Here is a 14,756-nt window from a genome sequence, read left to right on the forward strand (position 1 = left end):
AGAGGTTCTATACCAGGCCCATCCCCCAAGCGCTCCAACGACTCAAGGTCCAAGCCTAGCCCAGAACGCAGCCCCATCGCCTAACCCAAGACCGACCAGACCAGACCACACCAAACGGAAGATCGAAATACTCCAGACTCCTGCTCGTGCATGTCTGTCTGTGTGGTGAGTTTCACCACAAGCCATGTGCGCTATTTGGTGGCGTCCAAAATTTGGCGCCCGGACGGCGTTTCACCTCGCCGGGAAGGGCACCAATTCCGTGGGCTGAATCGGGTGCGAGCAGTCACGGCCGCACCATTGATCATTTGAGGACTATGGGGCTATACCACTTGTAATACCGGGTTGATGGGGTTGGGGTTGTGAGGGATTGTGGATGGGGTTTCGGGGTGGAGTGTGGGCGTTTTGGGAAGGGTTCTGTTGGGGACTACGTGAGCTGGGTTTTTCTGTTTTCAAGTCTCATTTTGGGATAAATGTTGTGATAGCTACCCCGTGGCGCTTCTGCTGCAATGTCGTGCGGGAATTGTATGTACGTCAGATGCGGGTAGTGGTCAGTCTCGCGGAGGTGGCTTGCGTGAAGTCGGGGTATCCGCATGTTGTGTTCTCTTGCCACGCTACGAGTCCCGATGGTTTGCTTCGTATTCTTACATATACATGTATACCTGCTCTACAGCGCACCATCTTTTCGCAGCGCCTGCTCCGGTGTAGGATACTTGTCTAGCTCCAACAAATTCGTATGGCCTGCCGAGTTCTCGCACGAGATACGCGAGCTCAATGGTCCCGGCGCCGGAATCTTTGCGCCTTGTGCTGAGTATCCTTCTCCTCCTTGCTTGATCTGGTGTCCTGGTGATTGTCCTGAGACTTGATCTTTGCCACTGTCGCCTACCAGACCCGGTGCCCAGCCACTGGCGCCCGTCTTCTCTGCGGCCTCTTTCAATGCTCGGAGGAGATCCTTGGTCTTTTCGGGTGTGAGGTCCTCATAGTAATCGTCGTTGATCTGGACCATGGGTGCGTTGGCGCAGGCGCCGAGACATTCGACTTCGGTGAAGGTGAAGATGTTGTCTTTGGTCGTCTCGCCGTGGTGAATGCCTAGCTCCTCTTCAATGGCCTTCATAATGCCGTCGCTGCCTCGCAATTGACATGGAGTCTGCCTTGTATTAGCTATGTCCCTCGCGACATTCACTTCTTCTCCCACATACCGTCGTGCAGCACTGTACGTGAAATCTACCCACGGGATTCCGGTTGTACATGGTATAGAAAGTCGCCACCTCATACACGCGCATTGGCGGCATCTCCAATAGCCTCGCCACCTCGTTCATGACGCTGATGCTGGTAAAGCCGTGCTGGCGCTGTCCGAGGTCGAGCAGGGGCATTACGGCGGCCTTCTTGTACTGGCTGGGGTATCGGCTGAGGACCTCCTTGATGAGTTCCTCATTCTGTGCGTTGAATTTGAAAGGGATCGAGGGGTTGTTTTCGGGCGTGTCGCGGTGCTAGATGGTTTGTTAGAAGAGCCTGTGTGGGTGATCGGATTCCTTGTGCATACCACCATCAGCGAGGCACTCCGCGATGCGCTCGACACCTGGAACGTCCGTCGCTGCTCCTTGACACCACTGCGCAGGGCTCGCGCACTGCCTCTGAGGGCCCATGGGGCGAGTTTGGAAGCCATGGTGGGTTGTGTGCGAGGGAGATGAAGCCGGAGTCTGCTGGCCACCGAGTTGAAGCATTGAGGTCATGACTAAAGGCAGCGCTGATTGGCTGAGGAAACTGGTCGATGAACATCACTTGTGACGGCCTCTACGAATTCTATTCTCGCCCAACTCCAATGCCAACGCAAAGTATATACACGCAACATGATGGGTATCTGCCTTGTCCATGAAAATGCCGCCGCCCAACAACGCCGTTCAGTATGCTCGCACATGCTGAGCCCTCCGTCCCAATGCCTTCCATCGTCAATCCACCATTTCGCTCTCCTGGCTACTCGGTGGCGCTGATTCCGCGTCTGCTGTCAGCCACGGATGCTGCAATGCCTGCGCAGCGGTGATTCTTCTTCTAGGGTCCAGCTGCAAGCAGCACTGCATGAATGATACGGCGTCGTGCTCTTCGGGTGTCAAGCCGCCGTCATCCCTCTTGTTGCGTGATGTGCACCACAGCAAGATCTTCTCCCAGCTGTGCCCGTTCTCGGGGATGGTTGGGATGTTGGTCTGTAGGACTTGTCCATGCAACAACGCAGTGTCTTTCATCTTTTTCTTGCCAAAGATTGTGCACAACTCGATGAAGGCGTCTATGTCGTCAGCCGAGTGGAAGAAGGGGAAGCGCTTGGAGAGGAAGGTCAACAGCATGATGCCGCAACTCCACACATCGATCCGGCATGTTTGTGCTGTGCACTTGAGCAGCACCTCAGGCGCACGAAAGCCTCGAGTTCCTGCACGGTTGGCGCGCCGTGACGAGCGCTGGTCCTCCTTTGGGTATGATGGTCGTGGCAGAGGCTGACCGGCTTTGGCAGCAGCTATACAGCTCGCAGCATATATGGAGTTCTCTTCCCTCTTATGCTGCTCACGCTCGGGGAGGCCACAGAAGCATTGCTGATAGTCGGTGCCTTCTCTCTCCGCCAACCCGAAGTCGACCAGCACACCTCGTTTGTGTGCTGGGGAGTATAGGAAGTTGGTTGGCTTGATATCCCTGTGGATAATCTCGGCTTCATGTACTGCTTTCAAGGCAGTGAAGAGACTGTGGAAGTAGACACGCATGTCGTTTGTGGTGAAATCGCGATAGTAGTCTCGGAAGTCTTTGTGTTGGAAGAAAGGCAGGACGGCTATGACTTGGTCCTGATGGCGAAAGGCCGTGATGAGAGGGCAGACGTTCGGCGAGTCCCTCAGGTCTTTGAGCAATTCCAGCTCATTGAATATACGGTTGGGAGAGGAGGTGACATAGATCTTCTTGATCGCCACATATTTGGGCCTTTTGGTCTGTTTCGTGGCGGCATCGTTCTCATGGTTCTCCTTATCGGCATCCATATCCCAGTCGTTGATGTAGTGATCATGAAGGATGTCTTGGGCCTTGTAGACGGTGGAGAATGTGCCTTCCCCAATGCGGTTGATGAGTCTGTAACGCATGCCAATGTTTTTGAAGCTCTGCTCGAAGCGCTCCATGTCATCCAGGATGGCATCGTCAATTTCCTCTTCCTCTTCGTCATCCGAGACTGTGCCACCGCTCTCGTCTAGTGGGCCTTTGCTCTCGTCCAGGTTGTCGGTGTCGTCCTCGGTGCTCTCGCCATGATGCGCATGCTCCTCGTCCTCGTGCACCACCACGGACTCATGTGCCCGTCTGCTGACCGTCGCCATGGTCACCTCGTCTCTCCAGTCACCACAAGATCAGCCACAGGTTGCATGTACCCCGGATATGTCGCATGGACGTGAACCTCAGACTGTGAGTTTGCAGGTGCAAAGGCACCACGCGCCGCAAGCGCGTCCGTTGCTGGGGAAACCGCCGGCGGCCACTAGCGCCATGTCGAAAACATCCAGACGCGAACTTGACGACACTGCCACAGCAGACACCCATAATTGGTGTTCTTCAACTTATACTCGTCGCCAAAATGGCCGACTTCAATATCAGCGATGCGCTCACACACTATCTAGACGACCCCCAAGCGATCCCCACCCCCGAGGCCGATTCCGCGCTTGTTGACTGCGAAAACAACCCCGATGCGTTTACACCAGGCCTGATCAACAGCGTGCTCAACGGCATAGTCGATGCGATCGCGAACAACCCAGAAGCGATTCTTCAACCAAGCAATTTTGACAGCTTACAGTTTTTGCTCAAGTGCGCGCCCACAATTCCTTTACACCAACAGTCTTGCACAAAAAACACCCATTCTGACATTGAGTTGTTTGCTCTCTCTAGGCAGGCCTCCTTCATCCCATCAGCGTCGCTTGGCAAAATCTTCGAACACGTCATCAGCGTTTTGGGCGCGGAAGCCGAGATCGTGCACCATGAAGAGCAGGAAGGAGAAACCGAGGTCGCGCAACATAAACAAATACTGGAGATGTTTGCATTCTTGCTGCAGTGGTGCGTCGCAGCGGTAGAAGCCAAGAGCGCAGAGAAGCCTGCTGCGCCTGCCAGAGGGAAGGGTGCAAAAGGCGCGAAGAGCAAGGCAGCACAGAAAGATGGTACCTGGGATCCTTCGGCGCAGCTCCAAACAGCGCTGGACACCATGGCGAAAGTCATGAAGCTCAAGCTGTCCAAGATCTTCGTGACGACTAGCGAGCGCGATACCTTCATCGGACTGTTCACAAGGCCAACATATCTGATACTGGAAAGCGAGACGAGAGTGAAGAGCCAGGCCATTCGGATGCACGCTTGGAAGGTGCTCTGTGTGGCCATTAAACACCACGGACACGCATATGGCGCGCAGACCAGTATCGTTCAGAATCTGACGTACTTCGAGCATCTTTCAGAGCCCATGGCAGAGTTCTTGAACATCTTGGCCGAGCAATACGATTACCCGCAACTGGCCGAGGAAGTTATGAAGGAGCTGTCGACGAAAGAGTTCAGTGACAACGACAACAAGGGACCGAAATCAGTATCGACATTCGTAGCACGACTCTCTGAACTCGCGCCTCGCCTTGTGCAGAAGCAGGTTACGTATTTGGCCAAATTACTGGAGAGCGAGAACTACACCCTTCGCATGGCGATCCTTGAAGTCTGTGGCAACTTGATTTCCATGCTGTCCAAGGTCGAGGAAAGCGAGCGAAGGGAAGAGCATAAGGGACAGATCAACGCCTTTTTCGAAGTGCTGGAAGAACGATTCTTGGATGTCAATCCTTATGCTCGATGCAGAGCGATCCAGGTGTATGTCAAGCTGTGCGATTTGGAGACAAAATATCCAAAACGTCGGCAGCGAGCCGCAGAACTCGCAACACAAAGCCTGGAGGACAAGTCGTCCAATGTCAGGCGTAACGCGATTAAGCTACTTGCAAAGTTGCTCGAGACACATCCGTTTGCTGTGCTTCATGGAGGACAACTCAGCCATGAGCAGTGGAGCGAGCGACTGGAGGCTTGTGAGAATGAGTTGGCGAATTTGAAGCCCCCAGCTGGAACACCTGGACTGGGAGAACGTGCAGAGAATGACCAGACCGTGGATGAAAGCCTCCTCAACGAGCCGACCCAAGTCGAACCTGCAGAAAAGCCACCTCAAACAGAGGAGGAGCTGGCTGCGGCAATGGAAAAGGCGCAAGAGGAAGCTGCAACTGCCGAGGCCATCAACAAACTTCAATTGACAAGACGATACTATGTCGAGGCTCTGAGGTTCATTGAGACACTTCATGAAGCCTCAGAGCATGTGACTCAGCTCTTGTCGTCCAAGAATAAGACTGAGGTCATTGAAGCAATGGACTTCTTCGTCACAGCCGATGCGTACGAGCTTGAAACCGCGAAGATTGGCATTCGTCGGATGCTCCGTTTGATCTGGACCAAGGGCAACAGCGATGAGGGCAAAGGCGTGCAGACGCATCTCATCGAATGCTACAAGGGCCTCTTCTTCACCGCACCTGGCAACTTCAGCCCGAATGACGCCGCAAACTATGTTGCCAGGAACATGATGAGTCTGACTTACGGTGCTTCGCCTGCGGAACTGACGAGTCTCGAACAACTTTTGGCCACCATGATGAAGGAGAAAGCGATAAACGATCTGGTCATTCAGAAGCTTTGGCAGGTGTACGGAGTTCAGAAGAAGGAGATTTCGAAATCTCAGCGACGGGGTGCAATTATCGTGCTCGGTATGCTGGCTCTCGCAGATCCTGAGATCGTCGTTCGAGAGATGGAGACCTGCCTTCGCATCGGTCTGGGTTCCGTCGGACGACGCGACCTTGTTCTCGCACGCTTCACTTGCATCGCACTCATGCGAATGACGAACAACAAGCCAGTCAAAGGCACAGAAGCCGGACCAAGCACAAGATTGCCCAACGATCATGCAGTACTTGTTCGCCTGGCTGGTCTGCTCGAGATCGAGAGTGATAGCCGTGACTGGTACGGCATGGCAGAGCAGGCGATTGGCGCTATCTACGCTCTTTCGAAGCACCCGGATGTTCTGTGCTCGGATGTGGTGCGACGCAAGACAAAGACTGTCTTCGCTCGCAAGGCGTCGGCTTCAAGTCCACCACCGAAGACGGAGACAGACGACGACAGCCAGATGGACGTCGACGGCGATGTAGAGATGAGTGACATGCCAGCAGATGCTCCCGCAGAGGCCGAACCAGAGCAGAAGGCAGAAGAAGACCCATTAGACGCCAGCGGCTCTGCATTGGCTCTCTCCCAGCTTCTCTTCGCTGTCGGCCACATTGCACTAAAGCAGATTGTCCACCTTGAATTGTGTGAACAAGACTTCAAGCGGCGAAAAGCCGAGAAGGAGAAGAGCAATGCGCCGTCATCAGCGAAGAAAGCCCCAGGCAGTCGAGCCGTCTCCGGAGCCTCTAAGAAGGGCAACGGCAAGAAGGAAGACGAGCCGGATGAGCTTGACCTGATGGCTGGTACCACCGAGGACGACTTCACAGACGCGATAGCACACGTCCGTGAGCGGGAGCTTCTCTACGGCCAGCAGTCACTGCTTACACACTTCGGGCCTTTGGTCAAGGAGATATGCAGCAACAACACGTCTTATCCAAATGCTGAGCTGCAGGCACAAGCGGCACTCTGCATGGCCAAGCTCATGTGCGTGAGCTCAGAGTATTGCGAGACCAATCTCAGCCTGCTCATCACTATATTGGAGAGGTCGCCTTCTTCCATCACCCGCAGTAACCTTGTCGTTGCCCTGGGCGACATGGCGGTCTGCTTCAACCACCTGATCGACGAAAACACCGACTTCCTCTACCGCCGCCTGTCAGACGCCAGCCTCCAAGTCAAGCGGACCTGCTTGATGACTTTGACCTTCTTGATCCTCGCTGGACAAGTGAAGGTCAAGGGCCAGCTAGGCGAGATGGCCAAATGCGTCGAGGACAGCGATGACCGTATCCGGGAGATGAGCCGCATGTTCTTTGGCGAGCTGGCGGGCAAGGACAACGCGGTGTACAACCACTTCGTGGACATGTTCAGTCTGCTGTCGGCGGATGAATCGCTGGAAGAGGAGCGGTTCAAGAAGATTGTCAAGTTTTTGACGAGCTTCATCGAGAAGGTGAGTCTTCAACATCCACTTACATCACACGCGAGAAGAGACGAACTGACACTATTTTGCAGGACAAACACGCCAAACAGCTGGCCAGCAAACTGGCTCCTCGATTACAGCGTGCGGAGAGCGAGCGGCAATGGAACGATGTAGCGTTTGCATTGCAGCAACTTCCGCATAAGAACGAGGATATTTCCAAGTTGGTTAGTGAGGGGTGTAAGGTTGTTGAGGCTGGTGCTTGAGAATGATGATTGATGGGTTCACGTTGTATGATGGGAAGACTGCGGCGTTCTTGCGGGCCTTTGATCGAGGAATTTTGTACAGTCAGGAAAGTCCGTGGTTTCGTATTCCGTACTCATGGGGATGGTTGTCTTTTGAGATGGTTTGAGCGTGTTTCTTCGATATGAAAGCAGAGTCAATCGCCGTGCCATATGTGCTTCTTTTTCTCTGAATTGTTTCTCACATTGCCAATGCTGACTTCCACTTCAGCGCCGCATCGACATGCTGTTTCCAGACATGCCCTTAGGCTCACTATATCTCCATAATCCCATACGAGATGATTGAAAGGAAGTCATACCGTCTTACAATGCCCTGCCCTATCAGCATCACATGACCTGGCCGATTCGCATTCTCAGCTCCATCTCGACCGAAGGATTCTGATTCGCTCCGCCTGGACCTTCCCTCTACGGCACAAGATCCAGTAACTCCAGACATCCCGCCTTACATTTTTTACGAAATACGTCGTGTTTGGCCCCGTTTCCCCTCATCTCTTGGATCAGAAGGATGATTTGTTGGAGGGGGAGGATTACGGCCCACGGGAACAAGCAGTTATTGATGGCTTTGGATGATGATGGGCTTGAAGGGCGATGACTGCAGGTAAGAAAGAGAGAACGAAGAGCTTCTTGCTTGGCCGTCGGCGCGCCGCTTGCTTGCTGCATTGCCCACCCACCTAGCTTCGAGACCGTCTTATCTAAAGAGGGACTCACGCTGCTTCTTCTACCGAGTTAACGGAACCTGTCTCGCGTGGCGAAAAGCATCTAGCTCTTCTGTTTCTTTCAACTTGACTCCTTTCCTCCACCTCCAACCCCTCATCCTCTCTTTCAATCCTCGCCTTCTCAAACCAAAAAGACGAAACAGAACCCACAACTACGATGGCTACCGAATCCGTCTCGACGTCACTGGCCCTGCGGGGCGCCGACAGCAAGCAAACCCAGATTCACAGTCATCCATTGGCGCCTATTAATGCTTCGGAGATTCAGCAGGCCGTCGCCCTGATCAGGTCGCAATGGCCCGAGGGCCAGGATCTCCATTTCAAGGCTATTACCCTCGAGGAGCCGGCCAAGGCGGAGATGGTGCCTTACTTGGAGGCGGAGGCGAAGGGGAGTCGGAGTCTGCCTGGGATTGATCGGAGGGTGTTTGTTACGTATTATTTGCGTAAGACGGTATGCAGTAGCTCTTTTTGAGTCATGTAGAGACGAGGAGAACGTTGAAGCTGACGGGATTCTGATGAATAGGATAAATTCCACGAGGCGGTGGTGAATCTCTCCCGGCAGAGCATCGAGTATAATGTTCGGCTGGGCGCGAATCTGCACGCGCCTGGTGATGGCGAGGAGATTTCCGCTATGGAGAGGATTGCGTTGGAGGATGAAGGCGTGCAGGCTGAGTTGGCTAAGTTGAAGTTGCCGGAGGGGGCGAAGGTGGTTGTTGATCCGTGGATTTATGGTATGTCTCCCTCCCCACGATCACACTTACCAAGATCCGCTTTGGCTAATTTGTGGTATCCAGGCTCCGACGGCATCGAAGACGACGCCCGCATGTGGCAATGCTTCATGTACCTCCGCGACCCGCTCAACGCCACCGACGCCGACTCGAACCACTACGCCCTGCCGCTTAGCATCTCCCCCGTCATCGACTGCTCCAAGATGGAAGTCATCCGTATCGATCACCTGCCTACCGGGACGGATAACACGATCTCCGAACCAAAGCCCTGGAAGTCTCAGCCTGGCAATGAGTACGTGCCGGAGTATCAGAAATTGAGGACCGACTTGAAGCCGCTGCAGGTCGTCCAGCCGGAGGGGGCGAGTTTCAGTGTGGCGGAGCAGGGGACGAGTAATGTTGTTGAGTGGTGAGTGTCTAGGACGAGCCATCTTTGATGCCTCTTCTTGAGCTGCAGCTCCACGGTCAGGATCGGTGGCTAACAAAGTTGCAGGCAAAAGTGGTCTTTCAGAGTCGGCTTCAACCAGCGAGAGGGCATGGTTCTCTACGACGTCCGATACGATGGCCGAAACCTCTTCTACCGTTTGGCTCTCTCGGATATGAACATCCCCTACGCCGACCCTCGCCACCCATTCCACAAGAAGTCTGCTTTCGATCTTGGCGACGCTGGTGCTGGTACGCAACAACCCTACTCTACAACCAATGTTTGAAGGAAAGAAGCTGACTATGATCCTCTCTAGGCATCATGGCCAATGACCTCAAGCTGGGATGCGATTGTCTCGGCTCTATCCACTACCTCTCTGCTACCCTTGCTGATGACAAGGGTAATCCACTCGATATGCCAAATGTGGTCTGCATCCATGAACAGGATAATGGCATTGGATGGAAGCACACTAACTACAGGACTGGGCGTGCTGCCGTTGTCCGGAACCGCGAGTTGGTTGTGCAGAGTATTATCACGGGTAAGTTACTGTCACGAAAGAGTGCCCACATTGAGTAAAGATCTAACTGTTTTCTGCAGTGGCCAACTACGAATACATCATGGCCTTCATGTTCAACCAAGCCGGCGAACTAAGCTACGAAGTCCGCGCCACCGGCATCCTCTCCACCCAACCCATCGACGAGGGCCTCGAAGTCCCCTGGGGCACAGTCGTCCACCCGGGCGTCCTCGCCACCCACCACCAACACATCTTCTCCCTCCGCATCGACCCCATGATCGACGGCTACCAGAACCGCCTCGTCTACGACGAAGCCCACGCCATGCCCCGCAGCGACTTCAACCCCCACGGCACGGGCTACTATAGCAAGGAAACCCTCCTCACGCACTCGGGCGGCTACGACATCGACTACGCCGCCAACCGCGTCTTCAAGATCCAGAACGCCGCGGTGCGCAACCCGATCAACAACAAGCCCGTCGCGTACAAGATCCACGCGCCGCCGTTCCAGAAGATGCTGTCCGACACGGAGAGTTTCAATTTCAAGCGGGCCGAGTTCGCGGATAAGAGTATCTATGCTGTGAAGTACCGTGATGGGGAACTCTATGCCGGAGGCAAGTACACGAACCAGAGCCGAGGAGGAACTGGAGTAAGGAGCTGGGCGGACAGGAAAGACGGAATCGTCGATGAGGATCTGGTCGTTTTCGTGCAGTTCGGTATCAACCACGTAAGTCACCACCCCCTATCCCCCAAAAACTCCACACACTAACCCTGAGTGTTTTTTCTTTTCAATAGATTCCCCGCATCGAAGACTTCCCCGTCATGCCCTGCGAGACGATCAAAGTCGCCCTCAAGCCCGTCAACTTCTTCGAGAAGAACCCCGCGCTAGATGTGCCTCCTAGCACGCAGCAGTTTAACCAGTCGACGCTGCTGAGCGAGCAGCATCGTCAGGGGGTGAGTGAGGGGACGGTGGATGCGGGTGGGGCTTGTTGTGCGGTGACGGCGCCGGCGGTGGGGAGTAAGTTGTGAGGAAAGATGATGATTCGGTCGGTGAATGATGGCTTTCGGGGGAGTTGGTTGGCAAGGTGATTTATGATCTTTCCGTGTGTATCTCCAGAGCTCAAATGAGGACCAGTCTATGAGTCGAATGAATGCGGCCAGTCCTGAATTCCTGACATTGGCAAGTCCATGAGGAAGTGCCAGTGAATGATCCGCAGACTACACTCCATGAAACACCTTGACCCTCTAGACAAACATGGCCGTGCCGGGACATCTATTTCCGTGAACGCTTCTTTGGACTTTACGCTATAATATATCAGATGCTATATAAGCATCTGGCGGAGTCTTGAGCACATAGGAAGTGCCCCAATCGTCCAACTGATGCTTCTCAGCGAAACTCCTCACCGCCTCGAAATTCTTACACTGCCGCGTGACGGCAAAATCAGAGATCGTCACTGCGATAAGATCAGCACACAAACAAGTCCCAAACTCGCGCACGTTTCATCGACGAGACTCCGAACGGAAGACTTACTCCCCTCACCATCTCGCCAAAAATACGGCAACACCTCATCGTCCGCCGCACACATAATCCTCTCCCTCAACGCATCAATGCAATGATTAATATGGCCTCGTACATTCCGCTCGGGATCCCGGAACGCCCAGGAGGGGCGGTCGAGCAGGTTCTCAGCGGCGGCGTAGTACTCGTGGTTGAAGTACTGGCCTTTGCGCAGGAGGTTTAGGCAGTGCAGTTGGTGCATGGCTTCCATGTCGACGGCGTAGCCGGATTCGTTGTGTGCTCCTGGGGCATCCGCGGGGATTATGGCGTGGGAGGGGTCGATGTTGAAGGTTGGGCCCAGGGGGAGGGGAAGAACAAAAGTAAAGTCTGGAGGGGGGTTTGTGTTAGTCTTGAATGTTCATATGGGGATTCTCTGTATCTTTGAGGGTGGCAAAACTCACATTCGACTCCTAGATCCCTCCATGCTTGATCGACTTCCGGGGATGGCGGCGAGGTGTACGGCGACGCCTTCGGATCTAATGAGAAAGGCGAGAATTTCACCGTATGTCTCGAGTCTTGGTCGATGTCTGCGTAGAAGGAAGTCTCATCTTGCGGCGTGTGTAGTTGACTGTGAATCGAGCTCTGGTCTCGATGCCGTTGCCATGTCTGTCCGACTGTAAACGCGGCTATGGCAGTCACCAGATTCGTCAGGATTATCGACAAGAGGTACAACGATTTTCGAGATCTTTTCTGCTTGGGATGTCGATGTCGGACCTGCTTGCCTTCGTCGTCGAGGAGATGGCACGCTTCCTCGCAAGGGCACGAGTCGTCCATGTTGGCGGAGAGGAATTCGCAGGACGATTTTGCTTACACTCTCCCGTCTTCCACCGTGGCTCTCCCTCAACTCTGAATGATTGCGTGATGCATCGCTGCGGTGATGCGCTCACTTCTCAACAACAGTGGCGAAACTTCGCTTCTCCTCTAAGCACGGTGCAGCAGTAGTTCGTGATTAGCGCTACCATGCAGGCGTGTTGGAAGATGTAACCTCTACATGGGCCTAACCCCAAACTGGGAAGGAGCTCCCATGTTGATCATTGTTGGCCTGAAAGTCGACAACACGTAGATCGACGACCCTTTCCGTGTTGGTGGAGCTGGGTTTGACACATGCATTGATGTTTGAACGAAGGAACATGGTTCATAAAGTGGCACCGCAAGATAAGAGGAGTGGTTGCGGAGTTGGGCCGTATAAATCAAAGAGCTCTGCTTTGCTCGAAGAGATCGTTCATAAACGATACCTTTCGACTCTATTCAAGTCTCCAAACCCTCTTCAAACACTCGCAACCATGAAAGCCGTCTCTCTCATCGCTGCTGCGTGCCTGCTCGGCCTGAGCTGTGCTGCTCCAGTCCAGGGTATGAACTTTGCCCTTCCAGATACAATTTCTGATGCTAACAAACTATCTAGACAAGCGCCAGACGTACTCACCCACCAATGGCTTCTACGTGGTTAGCAAAGGAGCGGAAGGTGAAGCAGCTGAGCCTGAGGTCCTCAAGCGTCAAGGCTACAACCCGAAGTTTGGTACCTACGCCGTGACCGCCGGTGAGGAGGGCGAGGTCGCCGAGGCAGAGATTCTCAAGAAGCGCCAGACGTACTCACCCACAAACGGATTTTACGTGGTTAGCAAAGGAGAGGAAGGTGAAGCAGCTGAGGCTGAGGTTGAGGTTCTCAAGAAGCGTCAGGGCTACAACCCCGAGTTTGGCTACTATGCTGTCACAGCTGGCAAGGAGGGAGAAGCCGCAGAGGCCGAGTAAAGCCCCAAGGCTAGTGAAAGTCCATTGGTGGAAGACAAGTGCACGGAAAGGGAATATGTTGGGAACGGGTTTCTCCAACTAGATAGCCACTTCCAATGGAGCAGATGCGATGATGACATGCCAGTTCAGTGATCAAACGCTCGGAATGTTGGTAGATGTCGTGTGCTTGACGATCTTCGCTGTACTTATGCAGGTGCCCAGTCTTGTCCCGAAAAGGGTAGGTAGGTCGGACTTTGTGGCATGGTACCCTCGGTGTTCCACTCAGTGGAACATTCATCCCCTGTACTTCTAGTCCGTCTAAGTAGGTTAGAGTGCAACTAGCAGCGCAGTTACTCGTAGAAAGTTGGAGAGATAGCAATTCGATAGATCCCACTTTGACCGGAACGACGAGGGTACATGTGTGATGAGAACCCTACTAGCGCTTCCAGCTCCATTGGTTCGTCAACGAACATCGTGTTTCCAGCTTCTTGGGACGAAATTCCATCATTCCATGAGCACATGAGGTCGCTCAGCTCTGCCCCACTTTAACGTCCGTATAAGGCAGGTGTGGAATCGCACTAGCCAATCAAACAGCTTGCGGCTGAGGATTGGCCACAAAGCGAATTCCGAGACTGCACGCCTTGCGTTGGAGGTGGAGAGCTGGTTTCCGCGTACCAGCATACTTCGCACAAGTCTGCGAGAAAGTCCAACAGCTTCGTTCATGTCGGTCTTTGCAGTGTTACATCGTAGGATGGACACTATTTTGTCGGTTAGAGAAGGTTCGTTGCTTATCGAAGCCTCATGACGGAGCGTAGGAGGCCTTGCATGAGGAAACACGAGCTACGCAGTGTACTTGCGTTTTGCTCCCTCTCCCCTCGTCGCAGCAACCACGTACACCCTCACGGCGGGACAGAATGAAAGAGAACTATACCGACTATGAACACCTTCCTAGGGACGAGGATGATTCACAAGCAACGCCACGACCTCCTCGCCAACGGCCATGGCTTCGAATCTTTGGCATAGTCTCCTTGGTCCTCCTGTCAACCATACTAGGAGCCGCACTCGGCTCAATACGACCTCTCAAGCAATACTGGCAACCCGCATCTCAAGTCAAAAAGTGCGGTCACACCTCTAGCCAGGCACGAGCTCGGGGTTGTGTACTGGAGCCCATGATATACGGATGGATAGCACCAGAGTGTCAATATCCAGAAGTCACCGAAGCAAACGACCCGTGGGAAAAGTGGCAGTGGTATAAGGACGAAAACTTCACTCAGCCCCTGTCTAGAGAGCAACTGGACCGGGCAGAAGTGCTGGATCTTTGGACGAACAGAGCTGGCTACCATCTGCAACACTGTCTGTTTTTGTATCGGAAATTGATGTATGCGGTGGATAACAAGGTGCAGTGGATTGACAGGAAGACGTTGGCTGCACATCATGCGTATCATTGTATTGATCAACTGGGCACGAGTACAGAGATGTGGAACGCAACGACATGGACAGGATTGGCAATGTACGATTGTGTGAGGTCGCCATGGGCTGAATGAAGCGTATTGTAGCTACTCTCCTCTTTCCGGTCAAACCGGAAAGTATGCGATTGCCATCTCTCTAACTTTTCACAAGCGACTGCGCTGTTAATTGCATCCTAAGCTGCTTAGACGGCTTGGGAGTA

General features: G+C 53.7%; 6 protein-coding genes across 6 annotated transcripts; 3 read left to right on the forward strand and 3 right to left on the reverse strand.

Moving 5' to 3' along the window:
* Positions 1–664: 664 nt before the first annotated feature.
* On the reverse strand, positions 665–1,663 carry M409DRAFT_16417 (uncharacterized protein; the record flags this gene model as incomplete). Its single annotated transcript, XM_033803615.1, has 3 exons — positions 665–1,144; positions 1,197–1,487; positions 1,541–1,663. The coding sequence occupies 3 exons, from the start codon at positions 1,661–1,663 to the stop codon at positions 665–667; spliced, it is 894 nt and encodes a 297-aa protein (XP_033675037.1).
* A 283-nt stretch (positions 1,664–1,946) lies between these two features.
* M409DRAFT_35324 (uncharacterized protein) lies at positions 1,947–3,110 on the reverse strand (the record flags this gene model as incomplete). The annotated part of the gene is made up of 1 exon (XM_033810374.1): positions 1,947–3,110. The coding sequence occupies one exon, from the start codon at positions 3,108–3,110 to the stop codon at positions 1,947–1,949; it is 1,164 nt and encodes a 387-aa protein (XP_033675038.1).
* A 479-nt stretch (positions 3,111–3,589) lies between these two features.
* M409DRAFT_62281 (uncharacterized protein) lies at positions 3,590–7,395 on the forward strand (the record flags this gene model as incomplete). The annotated part of the gene is made up of 2 exons (XM_033815103.1): positions 3,590–7,162; positions 7,225–7,395. 2 exons carry the CDS (start codon positions 3,590–3,592, stop codon positions 7,393–7,395), a joined length of 3,744 nt encoding a protein of 1,247 aa, XP_033675039.1.
* Positions 7,396–8,304: 909 nt separating this feature from the next.
* Positions 8,305–10,833, forward strand: M409DRAFT_62282 (uncharacterized protein; the record flags this gene model as incomplete). The annotated part of the gene is made up of 7 exons (XM_033815104.1): positions 8,305–8,595; positions 8,668–8,875; positions 8,939–9,278; positions 9,363–9,544; positions 9,610–9,831; positions 9,891–10,531; positions 10,600–10,833. 7 exons carry the CDS (start codon positions 8,305–8,307, stop codon positions 10,831–10,833), a joined length of 2,118 nt encoding a protein of 705 aa, XP_033675040.1.
* Positions 10,834–11,109: 276 nt separating this feature from the next.
* Positions 11,110–12,133, reverse strand: M409DRAFT_49019 (uncharacterized protein; the record flags this gene model as incomplete). Its single annotated transcript, XM_033811113.1, has 3 exons — positions 11,110–11,258; positions 11,336–11,686; positions 11,761–12,133. 3 exons carry the CDS (start codon positions 12,131–12,133, stop codon positions 11,110–11,112), a joined length of 873 nt encoding a protein of 290 aa, XP_033675041.1.
* A 509-nt stretch (positions 12,134–12,642) lies between these two features.
* Positions 12,643–13,108, forward strand: M409DRAFT_49020 (uncharacterized protein; the record flags this gene model as incomplete). Its single annotated transcript, XM_033811114.1, has 2 exons — positions 12,643–12,709; positions 12,762–13,108. The coding sequence occupies 2 exons, from the start codon at positions 12,643–12,645 to the stop codon at positions 13,106–13,108; spliced, it is 414 nt and encodes a 137-aa protein (XP_033675042.1).
* Between the last annotated feature and the right edge of the window lie 1,648 nt (positions 13,109–14,756).

This window comes from Zasmidium cellare (assembly GCF_010093935.1).
Source record: "Zasmidium cellare ATCC 36951 unplaced genomic scaffold M409scaffold_1, whole genome shotgun sequence".
Taxonomy (NCBI): Eukaryota; Fungi; Ascomycota; class Dothideomycetes; order Mycosphaerellales; family Mycosphaerellaceae; genus Zasmidium; species Zasmidium cellare.